Raw genomic sequence first — 20580 nt, 5'->3', positions numbered from 1 at the left:
CATGAGTTGTCGAATAAGGCGTATGATACATGACTTGATAGCTTGAATGATGCAGTTGGAAGATTGATGACAGACCATGCTCTCTCAAGGGAGGCGTAAATTCAGTGATGACTTCGAGCATGACCCAAAGGAGAGGAGTCAGTATTGACTATTGTCAGATGACATCGACCAACAGTACATTCGCGATGACGTTTGTTTGGAATAGTGTAACTTCAGACTGCATCAAGTCGCACGCGAATCCGGTAGTAGACAACTGTCCGTGGGGGTATTCATGGGCGTGATATACAGACTTCATAGACGGCCCATGCGGACGCAGCTCATCGACATAGGCTGCAAGTAGTTCAAGTCTGATACGAGCCCTCGTCCTTTGTCATCGACTGAAGATGGTGAGGTCCTAGCGATGCGTTTTTCTTGGACCAGGTGTATTGCTTTCGCCCTGCTGGCAGCCATGAGGCAGTCGCTCATGTGTAACTGGAAGGAGGCTCAATTGTACTATCATCATAGCACAAGAACCCAATATGTCCATGTCATGGTACACGTGAATCACGCAAGCATCCAAGTGAGCAATGGATACTATCCGGAATCAGTCCTGTACCTCTTTTACAGTGGGTCATTGACCATCACAATGTGACTTCCGTTGTCGGCGCCTTCTGGCTCTTGACAACTGGCTTGTGTTGTCGACGTCTGCTGGCATATGGGCTGTGCTGTGCCTTGAGCGTGGAGACATGTATTTCAAAGACGGGTAATGTATTGCGTGATTGAGAGGAACGACCGCGCCTTGACGTTGTTGATGCTCTTGAGACTTCCTCAGGGGTCTCCGAAAGTGAGGTCGAGGAGTAAGGGTCGTCGAGCTAGTAAAGTGAGACAACCTTGGAACAGGACCTCGGGAAGGAGCGATGGCGATGCACGTGATTTGCCTGAAGCCCTCACATGACTTTTTAGGTGCTGCCGGGACGTCAATTCTCGACTGACGCGATACCGGACGGTGTTATTGAAGCAGGAGCACGATGCAGGTGCTGCGGTACGACGTGTGCTAAAAGCACCGACTTGTACAACAGACGGCTGATGACAGGTGCTGTTTTCGACCACAGCGCAATATCGACCATTGACATACCGTGTGAATGATGAGGCGCGATGAGGGCGACTTTGTTTGTTGGCGTGGAAGAGCTGGGGAATGTCTTGCACGCGTCTCGCAGTCACGTCGCCCTTTTCTACCGAGCCCGCCCGACTTGGGCGGTCGCAAGCAGGCACATCACCCCAGCAGACGCGCACTCACTGAGATTACGACCGCGCCCGCTTTATACCGCCCCTGAAGCTCACCGTCTCGGCCTTGGTAAAGGCTGACTGCGCTCGCATCCTCGACTCAGTCGCACGGCAGCTGCTCCTGCCTAGCTCACCGCCCGCTGCGCATAATTGGGTCGCAAGCAGAACCCACTGCACGTTACGGGCTCCCGCGTCATTCTCGAGCAAACTTGTTGCACTACACGCAAAATATTACAGCCAGGAAATAATTTGTCGGCCGCTAGAAAAACATGTTCGTCGCCTTGTAGCCCGCCCTATTGTCTGTTTCGCGTGAAAGGCTGGTGAGCACTGCCCCTCATTGTTCATTCGCCCATGGCTTTCCCCATCAGAGCTAACCATGAAGCGTACCAGCAGAACAAGCTTAAGTCGCCAGGGTCTACTCTTTTTTCCGCCTGCTTCACCTCCGCAGCGCAGCCCTGCTTTTCCGCACATACCCAATTCGAGGGTGCTACTAGACTCTCGCACACACCTTCCCCGCACTGCGAAGTAATCCACCGCAAATATGGCGTGGCAACCCCAAGAGGAGCCCCTGCGACAGCTGGCGCAGTGTCTGAGGGACTCGCTGAGCGGCCATGATCAGAATGCGCGCAAGAATGCCGGAGAGGTTCGTTTGTCCCTGCTATGAATTGCATTGCTGTACTGTGCTGACCGCGGCGACCACACAGATGCTCAAGTCGGCCCAAACTTCACCTGATATCGACAAGTACCTCGCCTACATCTTCTCCAGCAGCCAGCCCCCGTCCGTCGTGAACATGGACGCCTCTCAATACTTCCAGACGCGCGCTGCCGCTGCCGTTATGCTCAAGAACGACATCAAGACCGGCTACAAATCGATGCCCGACTCCACCAAGGACTACATACGATCAGTGATACTTGCGGGATTGCAAGACTCGACTACGCAAATACGGGGCTACGCGGGGAACGTCATAACGGAGATTGTGCGCCAGGGCTCTATTATGGGCTGGCCCCAGATTCTCTCAGAGCTCGTCGGCATGGTCAGCAACGCCGACGGCAGTGTCTCGACACAAGCGCAAGAAGGCGCCATGGGCGCGCTGCTCAAGATCTGTGAGGACAACAGGAAGGCTCTGGACCGGGACTACCAAGGACAAAAGCCCCTCAACTTCCTCTTTCCCCAGCTGCTCGAACTCACAACAAGCCCCCAGCCCCGAGTACGCGCCGACGCATTGGCCGCTATCAACGTATTCGTCCCAGAGAAGCCCCAGGCCGTCGTCGCGAACATCGACATGCTCATGCAGCAGCTATTCAAACTAGCCACTGACCCCAGCGAAGACGTGCGGAAACACGTCTGCCGAACCTTTGTCCACATCGCCGACATCGCTCCTCAGATGATAATACCACACATGGAGGGTCTGGTTGAGTTTATGGTAGCACAGCAGCGCACCGAGAACAACGCGGATTTGGCTCTGGATGCGGCCGAGTTCTGGCTGTGTGCTAGTGAGGACGAGAAGATGAGGGACCACCTTGGACCATATCTGGCCAAGATAATACCTGTATTGCTATCCAGCATGGTGTATAGCGAGGATGAGATTCTCCGTCTAGAGGGTGAAGAGGAGGACTATGAGCAGGAGGATCGGGAACAAGACATCAAACCTCAGTTTGCGTCAAGCAAGGCCGCGCGACTTACCACAAACGCGAACGGCGAGACGGTCCCAGGCTCGAATGGAGCCGGACTACCCACAGGCGATGACGATGGTCTCAGCGACGGCGAGATTGACGACTTTGACGACGATGACGAGTTCGGCGATCCTGAGGAGATGTGGAACCTTCGAAAGTGCTCCGCTGCGGCCCTTGATGTCCTCGCATCCGTCTTCCACGAGGCCGTATTCCAGGCGACTCTTCCATACCTCACAGACAACCTTAACCACGCTGAATGGCCCAACCGGGAGTCCGCAGTTCTGGCTCTTGGCGCTATTGCGGATGGCTGCATGGAAGTTGTGGAGCCGCATCTTCCCATGCTCACTCCATTCCTCCTGACACTCCTGAACGACCCGAAGCCTGTTGTGCGCCAAATCACATGCTGGACTCTCGGTCGCTACTCGGGATGGGCTGCGCATCTTGACGGGGCTGGCAAGAAGCAGTTCTTCGAACCAATGATGGAGGGCATTCTGGTGAAGATGCTCGACACCAACAAGCGCGTCCAGGAAGCTGCGGCGTCAGCCTTTGCAAATCTCGAGGAGAAGGCCAACGTTGAACTAACCCTATACTGTCCCGTCATTGTCAAGCAGTTCGTACAGTGCTTTGCTATGTACAAGGACCGGAACATGTTCATCCTTTACGACTGCGTTCAGACACTAGCCGAACACGTCGGACCTGCACTGGCAGACGACTCGCTCGTCCAGACACTTATGCCCGCGCTCATTCAACGATGGAACAAGGTGTCAGACCAATCAAGAGAAATGTTCCCATTGCTGGAGTGCCTCTCATATGTTGCCACGGCTCTCGGACCCAAATTCGCGCCATACGCAGCTGGCATATTCGCCAGGTGCATGAAGATCATCCACCGCAACCTCGAAGAAGGTCAAATGGCGGCTGAGATTCAAGGTTTCGAGCCTCCGGACAAAGACTTTTTGGTAACAAGCCTTGACTTGCTCAGCGCCATCATCCAAGCCCTCAACTCCCAGGACAGCGCGACACTAGTCACACAAGCACCAAACTTCTTCAACCTACTAGTTGTCTGCATGCGGGACCCAAACAACGACGTGCGACAGTCTGCATACGCACTTCTCGGAGACTGCGCCATCTACGTCTTCCAACAACTCCAGCCCCATCTGCGAGACGTATTGACCACCCTCATCACACAGTTAGACGTTTCGCGGATAGATTCTAACAGTCTCGACACTGGATACTCAGTCATTAACAACGCCTGCTGGTCCGTAGGCGAGATTGCCATGTGTCACAAAGAAGGCATGGAGCCCTACGTTGAGCAGTTGCTCCAGAAGCTGGGTAACATCCTCTTCGACGAGCGCGTTCCAGAATCTTTGAACGAGAACGCAGCAATTGCTCTCGGTCGTCTAGGTCTTGGTAGCGCGCCCTTGCTCGCCCCACATCTCGCTCAAATTGCACCTCCCTTCCTCCGCGCCATCAGGAAAGTGCAATGGACGGATGAGAAGTGCCACGCACTTACTGGGTTTATGTTGATTGTGCTAGCCAACCCTGGAGCCATGGAACAATCGCTTCTGGAATTCTTCAGCGATATGTCTCAGGCTGATCGGAATGTTGTTCGTGGACCTACGGCTGGTCGACAGGTGCAGGAGACGTTCCAGAAGGTAAGATTACATCCATGCTTGACAAGGAAGAGTACATTGAGCTAACTCCGTTACCAGGTCATCCAACAATACAAAGGCATGATCGGCAACTTCGACGCCTTCCTCGGCGGCCTGCCTTCCGAGCAGCAGGCTCGCTTCCGCGAGTTGTACTCCGTCTGAGTACAAACAAAAACCCGTATCAACTTCCGATATCATCATTTCCCACATGTGTGTGTGCTACCGCGGGCGTTGAATAAGGAATAGGACGAAGGAAACGTCTGGATCTTAGAGGAAGAGAAGGAAATAGGGAAATACCAACAGGCACATTACCGTCGTCACACTCTCTACCGCATATGTATGTGCGCAGGTATATGTGATCCTGATAAGGAGGAGGAAATGGGACTAGTGATAGCATTTTCGGCAGGCAAATAGGCGGGGTGGCGGGTGAATATCTACATAGAACATGTGTGTCTTTATCTTTTTCCTTCTAGCGAGCGCAGCGGTTTTCAGTTGTTTATGCGACGAATGAAGAGGCGATGATACGCACGCACGTACGTACGAAACATTTCAAAGGCGTTTTGTTTGAGCGAATGTAGGTAGTCTAGTAGGTAGTCTTAGTTTAGCTTAGTATTAGTTCAAGTTTTCTTCTCTCGAGCCACGGCGATGCGTCTGTCGACTTTATGTTCGCATACTGACGCATCATCCTCTCTAGCACGCGCGACCGTGTTGTTGCTAGTGCTCAACCACGTTGTATGTAGCGTTGGCTAATAAGTCTACGCGTTCTCTTCACCTATCTCCACGGCAAAAAGCAGTGTAGCGAGAAGCGCAATCACTCCACTCCCCGCTCAACTCTTCACAATCCAGCCACGTCACATCCACCGCTCAACCCGTTTCCACTCCGTCCTCACATAGCACCACATCACGATGCGCCAGGACCAGCAAAAAAGATTGCCAAAAATAAGGTTCAAATGGCAAAAACATACAACAGCGGGGATTCGCTAGTGGTCACCCACCTAACTACTAATCCGCCGGTACACTGCTTGTATATGGCTGAGCGGACGGGAAGCCTAATTCTCAGTGTCCTATGGTCGTATGTGGAAGATTGAGGATTTGGAGGGAATATGAAGTGAGGTAGACAGCGAAGGGGAGAGGAGGGGGAAAGAAGGTATGAAATCTGGTTTGTGGAGGAGAACAGATGGAGTCGTGCTCGAATATGAGGCGAAAGAGCGTAGCTCCAGATTGCGTGGCGATTTGAGGTAGTGTGGTTTGGCTGGGGGTTGGATTTTGGCGCACGTGGTTTGGGATAGCGCTAGATCAGGGTCGTGGCTGCTACATTGCGCAGCCTGGCACCACTTCAACACTGCACAGCTCAGCGTCACCTTCCGCGCGCAAGTATTCGAAAGCTCTCAGTGCACAGAGGACGCATCTTGCGAGGCAGGTCGAGCATAAGTGTATTTCGGGCGGTCGCCGTGCACTTGGGCTGTCCGACGCGAAGGAACAATCATCTCCGGTGAAAGGACTCAGTTGAGCTGATTCGATGGCAGATGGATATGGCGGGGTAAGATGACGAGTTGGCTTAATGTGGCTTCAGCCACTTAGCTGAACAGTCCTGCTGCCTGGTTTGACAGCATTTCAACAACAGGTCACACAACCTACCAAAGCAGTGCTTCTTATCATTCTTCAACTTTAACGCTTCAATATCGGCGATGAAAGGAGACACAAACCCATAATGTGGAAACGTACACTGCGTTCCTTTCTCCAAGGACCTCGAGATCTCAATGCTGAAACAACACCAAATAACGTTGGCTTATCGAACGTCCAAGCAAGGGTTGGAAATTCTAACCTGTTTCCCGAAGGACTCTGCACCTTCTGTCGGACTCTTACACTTGATCGTCTTTTGAAGACGCATCAGGGTCCAACTCATGAGTGGTGTTTTCAGTATGATCGAGATCTGTGCAAGAGTTGTCCAATGTGCAAAATGATCTTTGGTTCCATCGGCATCCACTCCGAGAGCAAGATGATCGAAAAGTTCTTTATTGGATTGGGGTTGGATCTCTCCAAACGGCGGCCCAATGACCGCTTATTTAGTCCGAGAGATATTCGAGAAGTTCATGTGAGAAGGTACCGAGATCCCACTGTGGGCTTCGATCTACTTGTGGGCTTCGGTCTAAATGTGGCACCGTACAGAACTGGTAAATTTCGCATATATGCAGAGCCAGGTACGCAGCTCACTCCTTTTGTCTTTACAAGTTTACTTGCAAGTCTAATTCTGATAGATTCATCCGCCTCCAGATTTGTACCGTCTTCACGCGCACCATCTTCTAATCTCTCAGACGCTAGCTTTCAAAAGATCTCTGGCTGGCTCAAGGAGTGCGATGAAACGCATAAAAGTTGTTGGAACAACTCATGGCAGTCTTCAGGAGCAGAGACGCGGTGTATGCCTACCAGAGTTGTTCACGTTGGCTCAGCAACTCGACAGCCACGTCTTCATATACCTCAAAGACACCAAATCGATCACTACATCGCTTTGAGCCACTGCTGGGGTAGAACTCCACAAGATAGAACGTTGAAAGCGAACGTCGAACTACTCCAAAAAGAAATCATACTCAACGACCTGTCAAAGACTTTCCAAGATGCAATCCAGGTGGCAAGACGGCTGAATATTGACTACATTTGGATTGATTCATTATGTATCGTTCAAGATGACAGAACAGACTGGCTCCGAGAATCTGAGCGCATGGGTGCCGTTTACGCGAATGCCTATTTCACCATCGCTGCGACGTGGACGCCTGATGGGAGCGGTGGACTGGACAGCACTCGCCCTCATAGCAACTGGATCAGATTTCCCTGCGAAGGATCCGATGAATCCAAAGGATATATGTGGTTCACCGATGCCTCATGGACCCCTAAAACCGACCTTGATGATGCACCACTGAACAAGCGTGGTTGGGTATTTCAGGAAAGGTTACTTTCCCGTCGCATCATTCACTTCGCTTCGTCGCAAGTGTACTGGGAATGTAAGCTGGGCTTCTTCGGGCAGGAACTCGAAAAGTGGTTTGATTTCACCGTTGGTCCCGTGATCTCGTCCAAATTCTGGGATATAGTAGAGGCCATTCCCCACCTTGGAACAACACCCATCGAAAGTCGGAGCAATCCTCACGAGGTTTCATATTCGGAATCTCCGCTTGGCAACTTTTACGCACGCTGGAGAACCTTTGTGCACTACTACAGCGTTACAGAGTTCACCAAACAGAGTGATCGTTTGATAGCTCTGCTGGGTATTATCCGAATCGTTGAGAAACAGACAGGCCTTCGTTGTGTCGATGGTCATTGGAATGATGGTTCATGCCAGTTCGTGCGGGAACTGATGTGGTTTCCCAAAGAGCAGAGAACGTTGTCGGTACTCGATGACGACAGTCGATCTAGGCTGTGTTCGTCATGGTCTTGGGCATCTCTTGAGGGTCCGCTATCGAGTCATTCCTATCCAATAGAGAAGACATCCTACCCGGAACGCTACCCTAAAACCTGGGGAGACTACGGTCTGAAGGATTGCGATCTTCATTTGAAGGCAATCGAAGACGAAGTTTACGTCCCTTGGCCATGTCACCCTCTAAAGGTTTCTGGAATGCTGAAAAGCATGTACAAAGCTGAACCCTGGTTTGGATTCAAGCGCAGGGCACAATTTAACGTCAGGGTAGCAGTGTCAGGGGGCACCACTGGTTGGGTTTGTTTCGATCGTAAGGATGAAGAGCCAGATGAATTTTATTTCTCTCCTCTTTACATTTGTGAAGAGGGAGTCGCATGCCTCGCTTTGGTTCAACGACATAGACCCGAGATTGCGGAGTGCTGCTTTGAACGTGCAGGCGCGGGCTTCATCGAGTCACATTTCGAGTGGAATGAACCTACCTTCCTAGGTCACGTCCTATCAACGCTGTTCGAGACTAGTAAGAGATCAACGTACTACATCATTTGAGCATGTTAGATAGATAGGTCTGGTAGATATGAGTAGCATCTGATTAACGCATCTCGACGCGGTTGGCACACTCGCACCCACTTTCTCAACCTCTCGCTGAGCGCCTAATACTACGCATCACGGTGATACTAACAATCTGGCCTTCATCATTCACTGATGACCACACAAACACTCCGCGTTCTTACAAGCCCGTCCCTTCTTACAACGCTTCATACGAGCAACAGCTCGCAAAGCCACCAGCTGATCGTTACTCAACGTGGCGCTGTGGCCATGATCACAATTCCCAAACTTCGCCATATATGGGCACCTTCCAAGGAGATGAAACGCGTTGCAGAGTTTGCGACCTTTCATAGTTAGGAAATCCTCGGGTGTATAGGTCAGTGGAGGATCCACACGTTCGCCGGATTTGTTGAAGAGCACCGCAGCTGTGGTAGACTGGCTGGTTACAGTGGGGCTCTGCGCTGTGGAAGCAGTAGACAAAGATGGCCCTATTGAGGACTGTGCGACAGCCGTTGCCCAGTTTGTCGGCGGCGTTCGTGGCGGACTGGGGATAGAAGTCATTGCGCGCCTTGCACTAACAACTAGCATCTGACTGCGAAACACCTTATCGAACGACACTGTTCGATATCTGTCCTTGATCGCAGCTAGCTCGCGGGCGAAAGGAGGGCCTTCCAAGAGAGTAATTCGGCTCCTGACCGCGTCGTCTTCGGTATATGGGCCCAACAAGCGGGCATAGCCATTATCGGCTGAGCCGCCGAACAAGATTTGGTGGCAGTGCATGTCCGCTAGATCGTGCCGGAACATTGCTGCGTGTTGTAAGCATTTGGCGTTTTGTTTGGATGACACATGGCTTACCCTTGATCTTCTCATCCGAGCACTCTTTGCCGTTGCCAGCATCAACATAATCACACATGGGGTCGCCCATGTTGAAACCACGCACGAACTCGTCAAAGGACGCTAATTGTGGGAGAATCTCCGCGTCTTTGTATGTCTTCGCCAGGCCCTTCATGTTCGCGTAAACACGAATGACCACCTGGGTATGGTGGGCCAACGCAGGTGGAGATGATCGAAGTTCTTCCTCAACAGCTTGTTTGAGTAAGTGGGCGGCTCTCTTTCCACCTTCTAGTCCGGCTTTCACAAGGTCATCATTGAACTGAAACCAGGTTAGAGTTGACGGATGGATGGAGGTAGAAGACTTACCAGCATACAATCACCATCGATCAAAACGGATGCGAAGGCATGACGAGACTTCTCAGCTTCCAAAACTTGGATCTGCTTCTTGAACTCTTCGATACGGTCGCGTGTCAACTTGATCACGTCTTTTCGATCACGAAGTTCGTACTCGGCTTCTGACAAACGAGTCGAGAGATCGTCCACATATGCAAACAGGTCCTGCATGAGAAGTAAGTGACTGGAGAAATGTTGAGGGATGGTTTGCCTACCTTGATCAAAACATGCTTTTGATCATCATTCGCCTGGCAAGTGTTCCACACACCTTGCAAACACTTTAACTGCGCTTGTGGATCTTCCATTATGTGATCTCGAAACGTTGCAAACGCGAGATGGTCTCAGCTATGAGACTCTTGCAGCAGAAAGGCTGGGAGAGAGCAGAAATAAATAAGGCTGGCAATGACTGGGCTCACAGGTAAAGGCGCAGAGGCGCAGCACGATGCACGTTACACAGCATTCGTCTCGTCGAATACTCTTCGAACGCATAACAATGCAGGCGCCAACGAACCGCTCATCCAATCATTCGCATAGGCAGCACATGTGCATCCATCCTCATGTGCTGTACACCCTGGTCACATAGCCCCAGCGGCACGGTCCGGTGTATTGAATGTTGCCTCAGGCATCTTTTCCCGAAAGAGCGTCGAATTTGAGAATTTGATGTGATAGTAGGCGCTCGATGTCATTGCGCAGTATGGCTTGGACGAACAGAAGAGCTCGTGTATAGAAGATGTGCCCCCACCAGCGCTTGCAACTAGTTCAGGTTGCGATAGATGCGACATCACGTCGCAACAATGCGGTGATGAGTGGCATAGATAATCACGTGGTCGCCGACCTCTACCACAGCCCAAGCTGAGGCTGTTTGTTTCGGGCACTCATGATCTCGCGATTGAATCATAGGAAGATTCTGATGTTATATGACAGCGCGACATGCGCAATGAAAAGAAGGCTGAAGGTCGGTTCCCCGCCCAGCGCCGCGGGACAGCTAACCAGGCAAATGATGTACCTTTGAAGGACCGATAGTATGGAAATACTTCTTAAAAGAGATCGGTCATGTGAAAAGACAAAATAGATGGAAGAGCACATGCGGATCTCTGAATAGCTATAGTGGTTGATGATGCAGGTTATTGGGTAGTGCAAACGCTGATCGGCACCGGTCTAGCCTCGGCGGTAGCGTGAGCGGCTGGACGATGATGGGATCACAGCAGTGGAGGAATGAGGCACAGGTCACAGCCGCTCAACACTTTCCCCTCAATCTCGGCCTCATAGGGCGCGTAGGATTATAAGACCTCTCTGCCCCCATCTGCCATTGTTGGGCATCGACAGCACGCTGAATCATCCGCCCCGCTTCGCCAATCGCGCGCAACACGGTACCACTACCATCACGCCCAACGTCCCGTACCGTCCGCCGTATCGCTTCGCCGCCCCACAAACAGGCTAGCAGGCTATTTATCAGCAAGCGCCCGTCCGAAGTTGGACGAGATGGCCTCGCGCACTTCGACACCTTCGCGGTCGCGTTCCTCCTCCAACAGCAGCAGCTCTTCCGACACCACCATGATAGACGCGCCGCCGCAATCAGCCAGCCGCCCAGCGCGCCTCCGCAACCCTTCGCATTCGCGTAGCGCCGCACTCCCCATGCCTACAGCCCTCCAGATGCCGACCCACGAAGTTCTTCCCGATCCGTGCTTCTCACTGCTCTTGTCTCTGCCGAGAGAGCTCCGCGATCGCGTCTACACGTATGCCCTGGTTTCCAACACGCCGTTCCTGTGGCCCGGTGCCGTGTCCAAATCCGCGTACAGCAAACATCGCCATGTCAGCGTGAACCTCCTCCGGACGAACAGGCAGGTTCACGACGAAGCCGTGATTGTTTTGTATGCACAGAACAAGTTTCTATTCACACATCCCAGCGACTGCAACATCTTCCGCGTCGTCACGTCTCCCGCCTCCGCAAACATAACGAGCGTGTACATCCGCATAAAGGACAAGGACCTGCCATTATGGACGGAATATATGGGAAGCGGGAAGGAAGTGAGGAGCCTCAGAGCTGATCTGCCTAAGTTGAAGAGTCTCTGGGTATTCCTCAAATTGGGAATGTGTCCACACTTCATGTCAGGCGTACTGGCTGGGATTCAACGCCCACTTCTCGGACCCCAACCAGCGGGACACCTACCGGCAGTTCAGAATGCTGTGGGACATCAGATACACACCCTACAGCAGCATGTCCAGAACGCCATCAACCAGGTCATGACCACCGCCGGCGTGCAAATCGTCGGTGGCACAGGCGGCCATGCGCATACTCCTGCCAACGCGAACCAGGTCCCGCCTCCGCCCCCGCCAGCTCCCACTATGCCGTTTCCGCAATTCATGCAAGGAGCGTTAGGCATGGGCGGTCATGGACAGCAGCACCAACAAGCGATGCCAGCACCGCACGCCCACGGCCAGCACAACCACCCGCCGAACCCCAGTCCGCTAGCACAACATCTCCAAGCCCAACAGGACAATCCCACCGTCCAGGTCATACACCCGCCCGCTCAACAAAGTCCGCCACCTACAACCCCCACAAACAGCACAGACCCCAACAAGCTCTACTCCGGCATGATCCGCTCCAACCGCTTCAAAGTCGTCACATCACTCTGCCTCCAGCTCCACGACGTCCTACACACCAAACCCCCTCCATCCGCGCTATCCCCCGTATCCTCCACTTCCATCACCCCTACCGACTCGTTTGGCACACGACTACGCCAAATCTCACAACATCGACTAGTCGCCCTCGATCGACCCTGGACTGATCCAACTACTGGTGCTAGCGCCACGTCCGGCAACCCCTCCCGCCCCCTCAGCGACAGCAAGTCTTCCTTCCAAACAACGAAATCTGAGACCCTTCCACCGCCGCCAAACACGGAGATCAAGATTGTGACTATAGTACGACCGGGCAAGAGATTCGTCAAGAGGCTACTTGAGACTTTTCCGGATGAGCTCGAGGTTGATCCCGTGACGAAGGATGCCAGAACAAGGTTTAGGAAGATGCATGGCGTGGATGTTAGTTGGGAGTTCAATGGATTGAGTGATGTTGAGGCGAGCAGCGCAGGTGGGGTTGTGGTTCCTTGGGATGGGGGGTGGTGAGAGGATGGGATTGAAGGGGGGAAGGTCAAGACAAGATTGGTATGGTGATTTGGACCTCGAGGGGACTATTGAGGCGCTGTATTTCGGCCGGGTGTTACAACTTTTCTCATCTCGGTAACAGGACCTAGCCTCGTCCATTAGACTTTCATATAGCAAAGCCCTAGCAGCGCAACACCCCAACCTTAGACATAAACATAGCAAAACGGCCCCCCAACCGTACTCATCGCCTCCCTAATCGTCACATTCCCAACCCCAACCCACTCCCCCAACGTGATAACATCCTCCAACGTCCCCGCCTCCCCTGGATCCCCCACCCCACTCGTCCCCCCCGCAATCGCCTCTTTCCTACTTTCCAAATCCAAATTCTGCCACGTCCAATACACCCTATCCACCATGGCATGATGCGCAAAGAACGCCGGATCCGCAGGCGAATTGATGAAATCGGAGCCTGCGTCGCCGCCGATGGTGTTGTGGCCGCCGACATGGGGGCCCATTTTGCCCTGGGCGAATTCGCCGCCGAGCACGGTTTGGAAGGAGGTGATGGTGGTGTTGTCTTTGATTAGGGCGGCGACGACGGAGTCGCGGGTTTCGGCGGAGGATTGCAGTGAGATGTCGCGGGAGAGGCAGCGTGGGTTGTAGCCTAGGCCGTTGGGTTGGGGGTTTGGGGTGGGAGGCGGGAGGGAGACGGCGGCGAGGGGGCCGAGGTTGATCTTCCAGCTGGATGAGGGTGTTAGCAGTTGGCTTTGTTGGGATGAGGAGAGGTGGGAGGCTGTGGCATACTCTTTGAAAGGGCCGGATGTTACGCAACCGCCTCCACTTCCGGGTTGGAGTTGGATGTAGCACTGTTCGGTTGATGGGAAACAGACTGAAGATCTGTTCGCGATGTATGCGCCGTCTCCTGACATGCTGGTGTCGCTGCCGTCGAAGAAGGGGGAGGCTTTTGGGTTGTCTGCCCAGTGGCCCCTAGAGGTTGGCACATGAAGTCAGTATGGGTCTCACATGGTTCTAGATGGATTTCACATACCAGTTGTAGTAAGGCTGATACCCTTTGTACCCGCATTCACTTCGCAGCATCTGTTCAAAAGCCCACGTGTAGTATCGGTGCCATGTCAAGAAATTAGCCGTTCCATGGATTGTGAACGCCTGCTGTATGTGGGTGATGACGAGATCATCGTATCGACTCCTTGCTCCTGATGCGATGGCCGCGGGTGTCTTTGCTGGCAGTTTCGCTAGGCATTTCACGGCTTTGATGTAGCTGCGTCTTTCTTGTTTGCTCAATGCTGACCTGGATTGCGTGAGTTGGAGCAGAATGGGATGGTGTCTACCTCACTCACCAGTCCCGACGAACGGCTACGTTGTCGAGTGTACATTTTTCGGGGCTCGGTAGTGGGTTTTCAGAGTAGTAGGCCTGCATTCGATGTAGACCTTCGGCAGCGAGGTCGTCTACTTCATTAGGCTTCCCTATGCTCTTTGCGCCGGTAGTACTGGCCAAAGCCATTGATAAGACGTTGGAGAGCTTCATGATGCTAGGGTATGAATGTTTCTGGTGGTGAATTGAACATGACGGGAAAGAACTTTTATGTCGGATCGGGTAGGTTCAAGACGCATTGCACTGACACGCGAAATCGTCCCAACCAAGAGCATACCCTGGTATCACTACTTACCCGGGCTGTTGATGCCGTCTCCCACCACGTCTTAGGCAAAGCGAGAGCATCCTTCGCGGCGTGCCGTCAGCCGCGGTGGGGCGTTCAGAGTAATCATCTGCAGTGCTGCAATCTAGTCGCGATCCTTTCAAGATGTGTAGGGGAGTTGACATGAATTCTCCTTCTCGAGCGCACTCGAGAGTGTCATGGAATCAGACGCTCCTTAAAAGATGGAGGTTCGATCAAAACTGCGCCTACCATAGTTTCTTGTGAGAACGGTGTTGGGAGAATTTGCTGTGTATGGATGAATGTGTCCACCACCTTCGAGCTGTCAGACATGAGACTTCCCGCATCCCGCCAAGACGCTAGATTTGGCGGCATGCACGGTGCTCCAGGGTCCATTCTTCCGGTCCTGTCTCCCGCGGGGCCTCCCCAGCTCTTCCTCCTCTCCAGCAGCACCTCATACAAGAAAAACAATGAACAAGTCGGGAGACTACATAAACATCAAAGCATGCAAAATAGGTGGCATGACGTTTATGTAGGCTCTAGGGTGTTCAGCTCCTTGGGTTCCTTGGGTTTTCCTTCCTGGCGTGATTTAATAGGCAGGGCGAGTCGAGTTAACGGAACCGGGAATTCGAGATGGAGGGGTTCGATGATCGGAGAGAAGGATGGCCATACTTCATGTGTCTGCCATGTTAATCGTAAGGCCCTCTTTACCGAAAACCACGATCTTCTCGACGATGCGGTGACCCAGCTCTGTCCTGTGGTCACGAAGCATTCGCATCGTGCTCGATGCGTTCGGAGTTCCCAAGATGGTGTAACAGCCGTTGTCTAAGCGATTGTACTCGACTTCGTTATTGTTTCCAGTTCTTGAAGACTACGAGTGCTCCGAAGCTTCCTCCCTTTGTGTCTTTCCTCCTGTAACCCAACTTTGAGAGAGCGCTGTTAATCCTTCGGAGAAACGCACGGCTGCGTAGCGAATCCACCCTATACAAGGGCAAAACTAAACACCTAAGAGCCTACATCAAGATAAAAACACGCAAAGTAGGTGGCCTGGCGTTGACGTAGGCTCTAGACGTTTACTTTTTCCCTTGTTCAAGGTCGTTTGATTGCGGCAGCAGGTGCATGCGATTGGGCGACGGCGCGCTGGCTGCATCCCGCGTGACACAGCCCCCAAAGCTGAGGAATATGAACGCCCAGAACTCTGCCATAGCCTTGTGGCTATGGGCGACACTCTTTTATCATCGTCTTACACTCCTGCAACTCATCACACAGCAACGCATCCTTCAACGTCGAATCTCACAGCTACCGCATGGAGAATATTTACCGACCGCTCGAAGGCGACGAAGTTCGCTTCGTGAGGATTGAGCCCGGCGCCTGGACGGATCCTATTCGATGCGATCTGGTACATCTACCGGTGCCCAACGCTGAAGTTGAAGTGGTAGAAGCATGGTTCTCGGGCAAACTGCTACCGGCATTATTACATCAAGAGCGCTATGACCCACGACAATCAGGCACGTCATCGTCGAGCAGAAGTTTAGAAGAATCCCCAATCGCGACAGCGCCAACTGTGGAAATGCCATCTTTTGTTGCATTATCCTATGCATGGGGTGACCCAACTCGCACGGAGGAATTACTTCTCGATGGTCAGCCAGTACAGAAGACTGTCAATCTCATCGCTGGTTTGCGACGACTGAGAGCTATGCTTGGAGATTCTTCTCGCGCACCACCTATCTTTGGTGGTCTTAACGTTTTGTTCTGGATTGACGCACTGTGCATCAATCAGGCAGACAATACAGAAAAATCAATGCAAGTACCTCGGATAGGAGGGATCTACGGGGCTGCAAAGCTTGTGGTAGCGTGGTTAGGAGAGAACGAAGAAGATAACGAGGTTGAAGAATTCATGAGCCTAGTCAACAACAGTAGTTCAGAGGAGCAATCGATGTGGCCTCTAGACTACTCCCTCGCAATCGATGTCATGGACAGCGCCAAACTTGCTCGTCTTCTGCACGCCTACAGAAACTTTTCTTGGCGGCAATGGTTCGAAAGGATGTGGGTAGTACAAGAAATGGCGATGTCACAGGGCACTGCTATACTGGCCGGGCCCCATTGGTGTTACTGTAGGTACTTCACCGGTGCCTGCGACGCCATGAAAATAGAACTCGTCAAACAACCTCTGATCGATGGTGACGCGAGATGTCTGGTGCAACCGACATCGTACTTCACCATTGCTGTGGTACTTAGCAGAACGGTTAGGGCCATATTTGAGCAAAGATCTACATCAGGGCCAAATGCACCTTCTACTCCGTCAGAAAACAAGGAATCTCAAGATCATAAGCAGCAGTTGTGTGGCTACTATGAGAGACTGGGTGTTGGGTTTGGAGAGAGCATCTTTTCAGATTGGTCTGCTGCAGCAAGACGTCAATTTGGAGATCCTGCGGTAGCCAAAGAATATCTAAGCACACGACTGCTTGCGTTCGTACTCAGAGCAGCGCTTTTGAGCATGACTTCGGAGTACAAAGCTACAGTTCCTCATGATTACCTCTATGGCATCCTGTCGATGAGCGGTACCATGATTTACCCCGGGAAGCTTGCACCGGACTACACATCACGATTTGAAGACGTTTTCCATGAGTACAGTACGCTGATCCTGAATCATACCGGCGATCTAGCCATTATCCCCCGAACGCAACACAAACTGGAAGGAGTGCCCAGCTGGGTTCCAGATTTTCGGTTCGCGAGAGCGATTACTTTCAAAGCGATGAGTTTTACTCATCTGTCCGTCAACTCTGATGTCGGCGTCATTGAAGACGGCCGGGTTTGCTTCACAAGAGGGGCCTATCTTGGAAAAGTAAGTTTGACGTCGGACTGCAGTCGCTTCACCGGATCTAGTAATAGACCCGCTATTATCATCCATCATTTCGACGAATTTCTGGAAACGTCTTGCAAAGAAGAACAGCTGGACAAGCACGACGTCTTGGTAGGAGTCCTCGGGGGCATCCGTCAGAAAAATCTCAGCCTTCGTAGGTTTCAAGCAATCGAGATCCGAGAAGTCTATGATGATTGTGTTTCCAAGTCGCCATCTTTGGTTGATCAAAGCAACACGTCTTACCAAGACATTCTGACGGAATTGTCATCGAAAATTGCAGAGCGCCCATGTTTTGTCACTTCGCAAGGCCTGATATTGACTCTCGAAAGACATGACGAAGAGCCGAAGGAGGGAGACGTACTAGCAATGTTAAAAGGAGCCGATGAACCATGGCTGCTTCGTTCTGCCGCTAAACCTGACGCAGAGGAGTACACGCTAGTTGGAGCGTGTGAGTTTTTGTACAGGAACACACAGAGCAACGTCTTCAGGGACTGGTTTCCCAGGTCCATTCCAGAGTATGCAGAGGGTAGAGAGGAATTCTTCGCATGCAACGACATACGCGAATTCCGCTTAGTATAGTGCATCAAGTTGAGGAGCTCTGTAGAAGGTCCGGCAATACAGCGACGTTGTTCCAGCAAACAACTCATTCCACTCATAGATCCATCGTTCCATTCCGCTCAACTTCGAAAGCAAAGCACCAACACCACAGAATATGTCCCGACAGATAAATTACAGAGGTCCGACACATGGTTTCAGGCGGTTCCGTACTCAAAGATCGTCGCATTTACTCTTGTCTCATACACACAACCTCTTTTCCTCGAAGAAAGAAAAGAGAAAGTGTTGTGTGCATCCAGCTCGAAATCTGCTGATGGAACAGCAGATTGAGCGAGGCAAGAGACCTTTCTACAAAGCGCGCGCGTTGGGCTTCTCAAGCTTCGCGTCGACGCGCGCGTCTCTTCACAGATAGGTGAAGGCAGCGTTGGTGGCTGTTGTGTGGAAGGGTGTGTACGACATGAGTACACAAACTTCACACGCGCGTGGTGATGGTGGCACCAGTTGTGGTTGGGCAGAGTAGGCGGGAGAAAGCGCGGCGTGAGCAAGGGAAAGTTTTTCACGATTATGTCATCGTGGCACTAAGCCTGTAGGGTACTAGCGTTCACTGTCAACCCGCGCAATTCATCCCAACTTCTGCCAGTTCACGCGGCATGTTCAGCACCCGCCAATCACCATCGCGCGCAGATGGCGTGCCCAGGGCCCTGGATTGGCCGCCGGCTTCGCTTGCAGCTTGCAGAGGTTTGGCATGTTGAACTGACGTGACGCTAGTGTTTATGTGGCATCCCGTGGATATCCAAGCCGTGCGTGTAGTCAAGCGATGTGGAATCATCAACTTCATTTCTCTCCCTGTTTCTCATCTCCTGTTCTTGATCTCGCGAATTCGTGCGCGAAACGGCTTCCAACATGGCGACCATTCGTTCGGACGAGAAGGCGACGGCGTCATCTCCTGGCCATGACGCCGAAACAGCCTTGGACGCGACGTCCACCGACAAAGACTTAGCGATCAACCTCGTCGGTGAACGCGCCCAAGACATCGACCCCGAGATCGAAGCAAAAGTCCTCCGAAAGATCGATTGGTTCCTCATCCCCGCCATGATCGTGGGTACGTCAATCCTACCAACCTCGTCCATACCATCCACCTCTCACCATCATGACTACCACATGAATCCCATCTAACAGAGAATCTTAGGCTACGGCCTAGTATACTACGACAAAGCGATCCTCGGTTCCGCCGCCCTCTTCGGCATGACAACAGATCTACATCTCACCCAAACCCTCTCCCCAGCTACATCGACTTCCCCAGCAGTAATCTCTACGACGCGTCTCTCATGGGCTACCTCGTTGTTTTACTTCGGCATGCTCGCAGGGCTTTACCCACTTACTTTTGCTTTGCAACGCTTCAACCTTGGCCGCATACTCGGCGCCGTCGTCTTACTCTGGAGTCTGATCTGCATGTTAACAGCCGCTGTTACGGACTACAAGGGACTGTACGTCCAGCGTTTCTTCCTAGGTTTCGTGGAAAGTATTATACCAACTGGCTTCATGACTATAGTGAGCAGCTATTACACACAGCGTGAACAGTCCGTACGTCAGTCCTGGTGGTTCAGTTCCACAGGCCTCTTCACCATCATCGGCGGCGCCTTGAACTACGGTTTCGCACAGATAACCTCTGGTGCGTTGAGACGCTGGCAGTATATCTACCTCCTCGCCGGCTGTCTAACCTTCCTCTTCGGATGTTTCTGCTTCTTCATCCCCAATTCCTGCGCTGAAGCGTGGTTTCTGACCAAGAGCGAACGCGTTGTTGCTGTTGAGCGTCTGAGGAAGGGGGCGACAGGTGTGCGGTGCCAGAAGATTAAGATGTATCAGCTCAGGGAATGTGTCACGGACGCTAAATTCTACCTCGTATTCCTGCTCATGGGTAGCGCATACACCGTCAACGGCGCAGTCAGCGGATTCGGCCCACTCATCGTAAACACTTTCGGCTGGTCGCCTCTCGCGTCCATCCTCTGGCAGTTCCCGCTCGGACTGATCTGTCTCGTTACGATTCTCCTCTGCGGCTATCTCTCCTCGCGCATACCCAACATCCGCCTCATCCTGCTCATCATAAACTGCCTCCCTGTCATAGCCGGCTGTGCCATGATCTGGAAGTCGGAATGGACATACCACGCGCCCACCCCCGTAGCAGGATACTCAATAATCGGCACTTTCGGCGCGATAGTCAGCCAAACGATCGTCATAGCCATGTCCAACGTCAGCGGCGCAACGAAGAAAAGCGCCATGGCCGGAACAGTCTTCGTCGCATACTGCGTCGGCAACATCGTCGGCCCACTACTTATCAGGAGCCAAGAGAAGGGCGCGCATTATCCTAGGCTATGGACAGGTCTAATCATCTGTTACTGTATCACGATCGCGTCGGCGGTCGCGCTATACGCCGTACTGAAGAGTGAGAACAAGAGGAGAGAGACGATGAGCGTGGATGAGCAAGAAAGGGATAAGATGGCGTTTATGGATTTGACGGATGGTGAGAATATGTATTTCAGATATGTGTTGTAGGGTGTCATGGCTGTCTGTATCGAAACTTCCCTGAAGTTGAGCGCAGTGTATATGTATCACCTGTATACG

At 52.4% G+C, this 20580-nt stretch overlaps 5 protein-coding genes across 5 annotated transcripts; 3 read left to right on the top strand and 2 right to left on the bottom strand.

Annotated features, from left to right (window-relative positions):
• Positions 1-1804: 1804 nt before the first annotated feature.
• Positions 1805-4748, top strand: J4E88_008607 (uncharacterized protein; the record flags this gene model as incomplete). The annotated part of the gene is made up of 3 exons (XM_049402217.1): positions 1805-1906; positions 1968-4589; positions 4647-4748. The coding sequence occupies 3 exons, from the start codon at positions 1805-1807 to the stop codon at positions 4746-4748; spliced, it is 2826 nt and encodes a 941-aa protein (XP_049251888.1).
• Positions 4749-9280: 4532 nt separating this feature from the next.
• J4E88_008606 (uncharacterized protein) lies at positions 9281-9939 on the bottom strand (the record flags this gene model as incomplete). Its single annotated transcript, XM_049402216.1, has 2 exons — positions 9281-9694; positions 9742-9939. 2 exons carry the CDS (start codon positions 9937-9939, stop codon positions 9281-9283), a joined length of 612 nt encoding a protein of 203 aa, XP_049251887.1.
• A 1482-nt stretch (positions 9940-11421) lies between these two features.
• Positions 11422-12891, top strand: J4E88_008605 (uncharacterized protein; the record flags this gene model as incomplete). The annotated part of the gene is made up of 1 exon (XM_049402215.1): positions 11422-12891. One exon carries the CDS (start codon positions 11422-11424, stop codon positions 12889-12891), a length of 1470 nt encoding a protein of 489 aa, XP_049251886.1.
• A 182-nt stretch (positions 12892-13073) lies between these two features.
• J4E88_008604 (uncharacterized protein) lies at positions 13074-14413 on the bottom strand (the record flags this gene model as incomplete). The annotated part of the gene is made up of 3 exons (XM_049402214.1): positions 13074-13854; positions 13916-14176; positions 14226-14413. The coding sequence occupies 3 exons, from the start codon at positions 14411-14413 to the stop codon at positions 13074-13076; spliced, it is 1230 nt and encodes a 409-aa protein (XP_049251885.1).
• Positions 14414-18861: 4448 nt separating this feature from the next.
• On the top strand, positions 18862-20511 carry J4E88_008603 (uncharacterized protein; the record flags this gene model as incomplete). Its single annotated transcript, XM_049402213.1, has 2 exons — positions 18862-19060; positions 19148-20511. The coding sequence occupies 2 exons, from the start codon at positions 18862-18864 to the stop codon at positions 20509-20511; spliced, it is 1563 nt and encodes a 520-aa protein (XP_049251884.1).
• Between the last annotated feature and the right edge of the window lie 69 nt (positions 20512-20580).

The sequence above is a fragment of the Alternaria novae-zelandiae genome, assembly GCF_023758075.1.
Source record: "Alternaria novae-zelandiae strain BMP 2774 chromosome Unknown scaffold_20, whole genome shotgun sequence".
Taxonomy (NCBI): Eukaryota; Fungi; Ascomycota; class Dothideomycetes; order Pleosporales; family Pleosporaceae; genus Alternaria; species Alternaria novae-zelandiae.
Note: the sequence above shows the minus strand (reverse complement) of the source record. Positions and strands in the feature narration are given on the sequence as shown.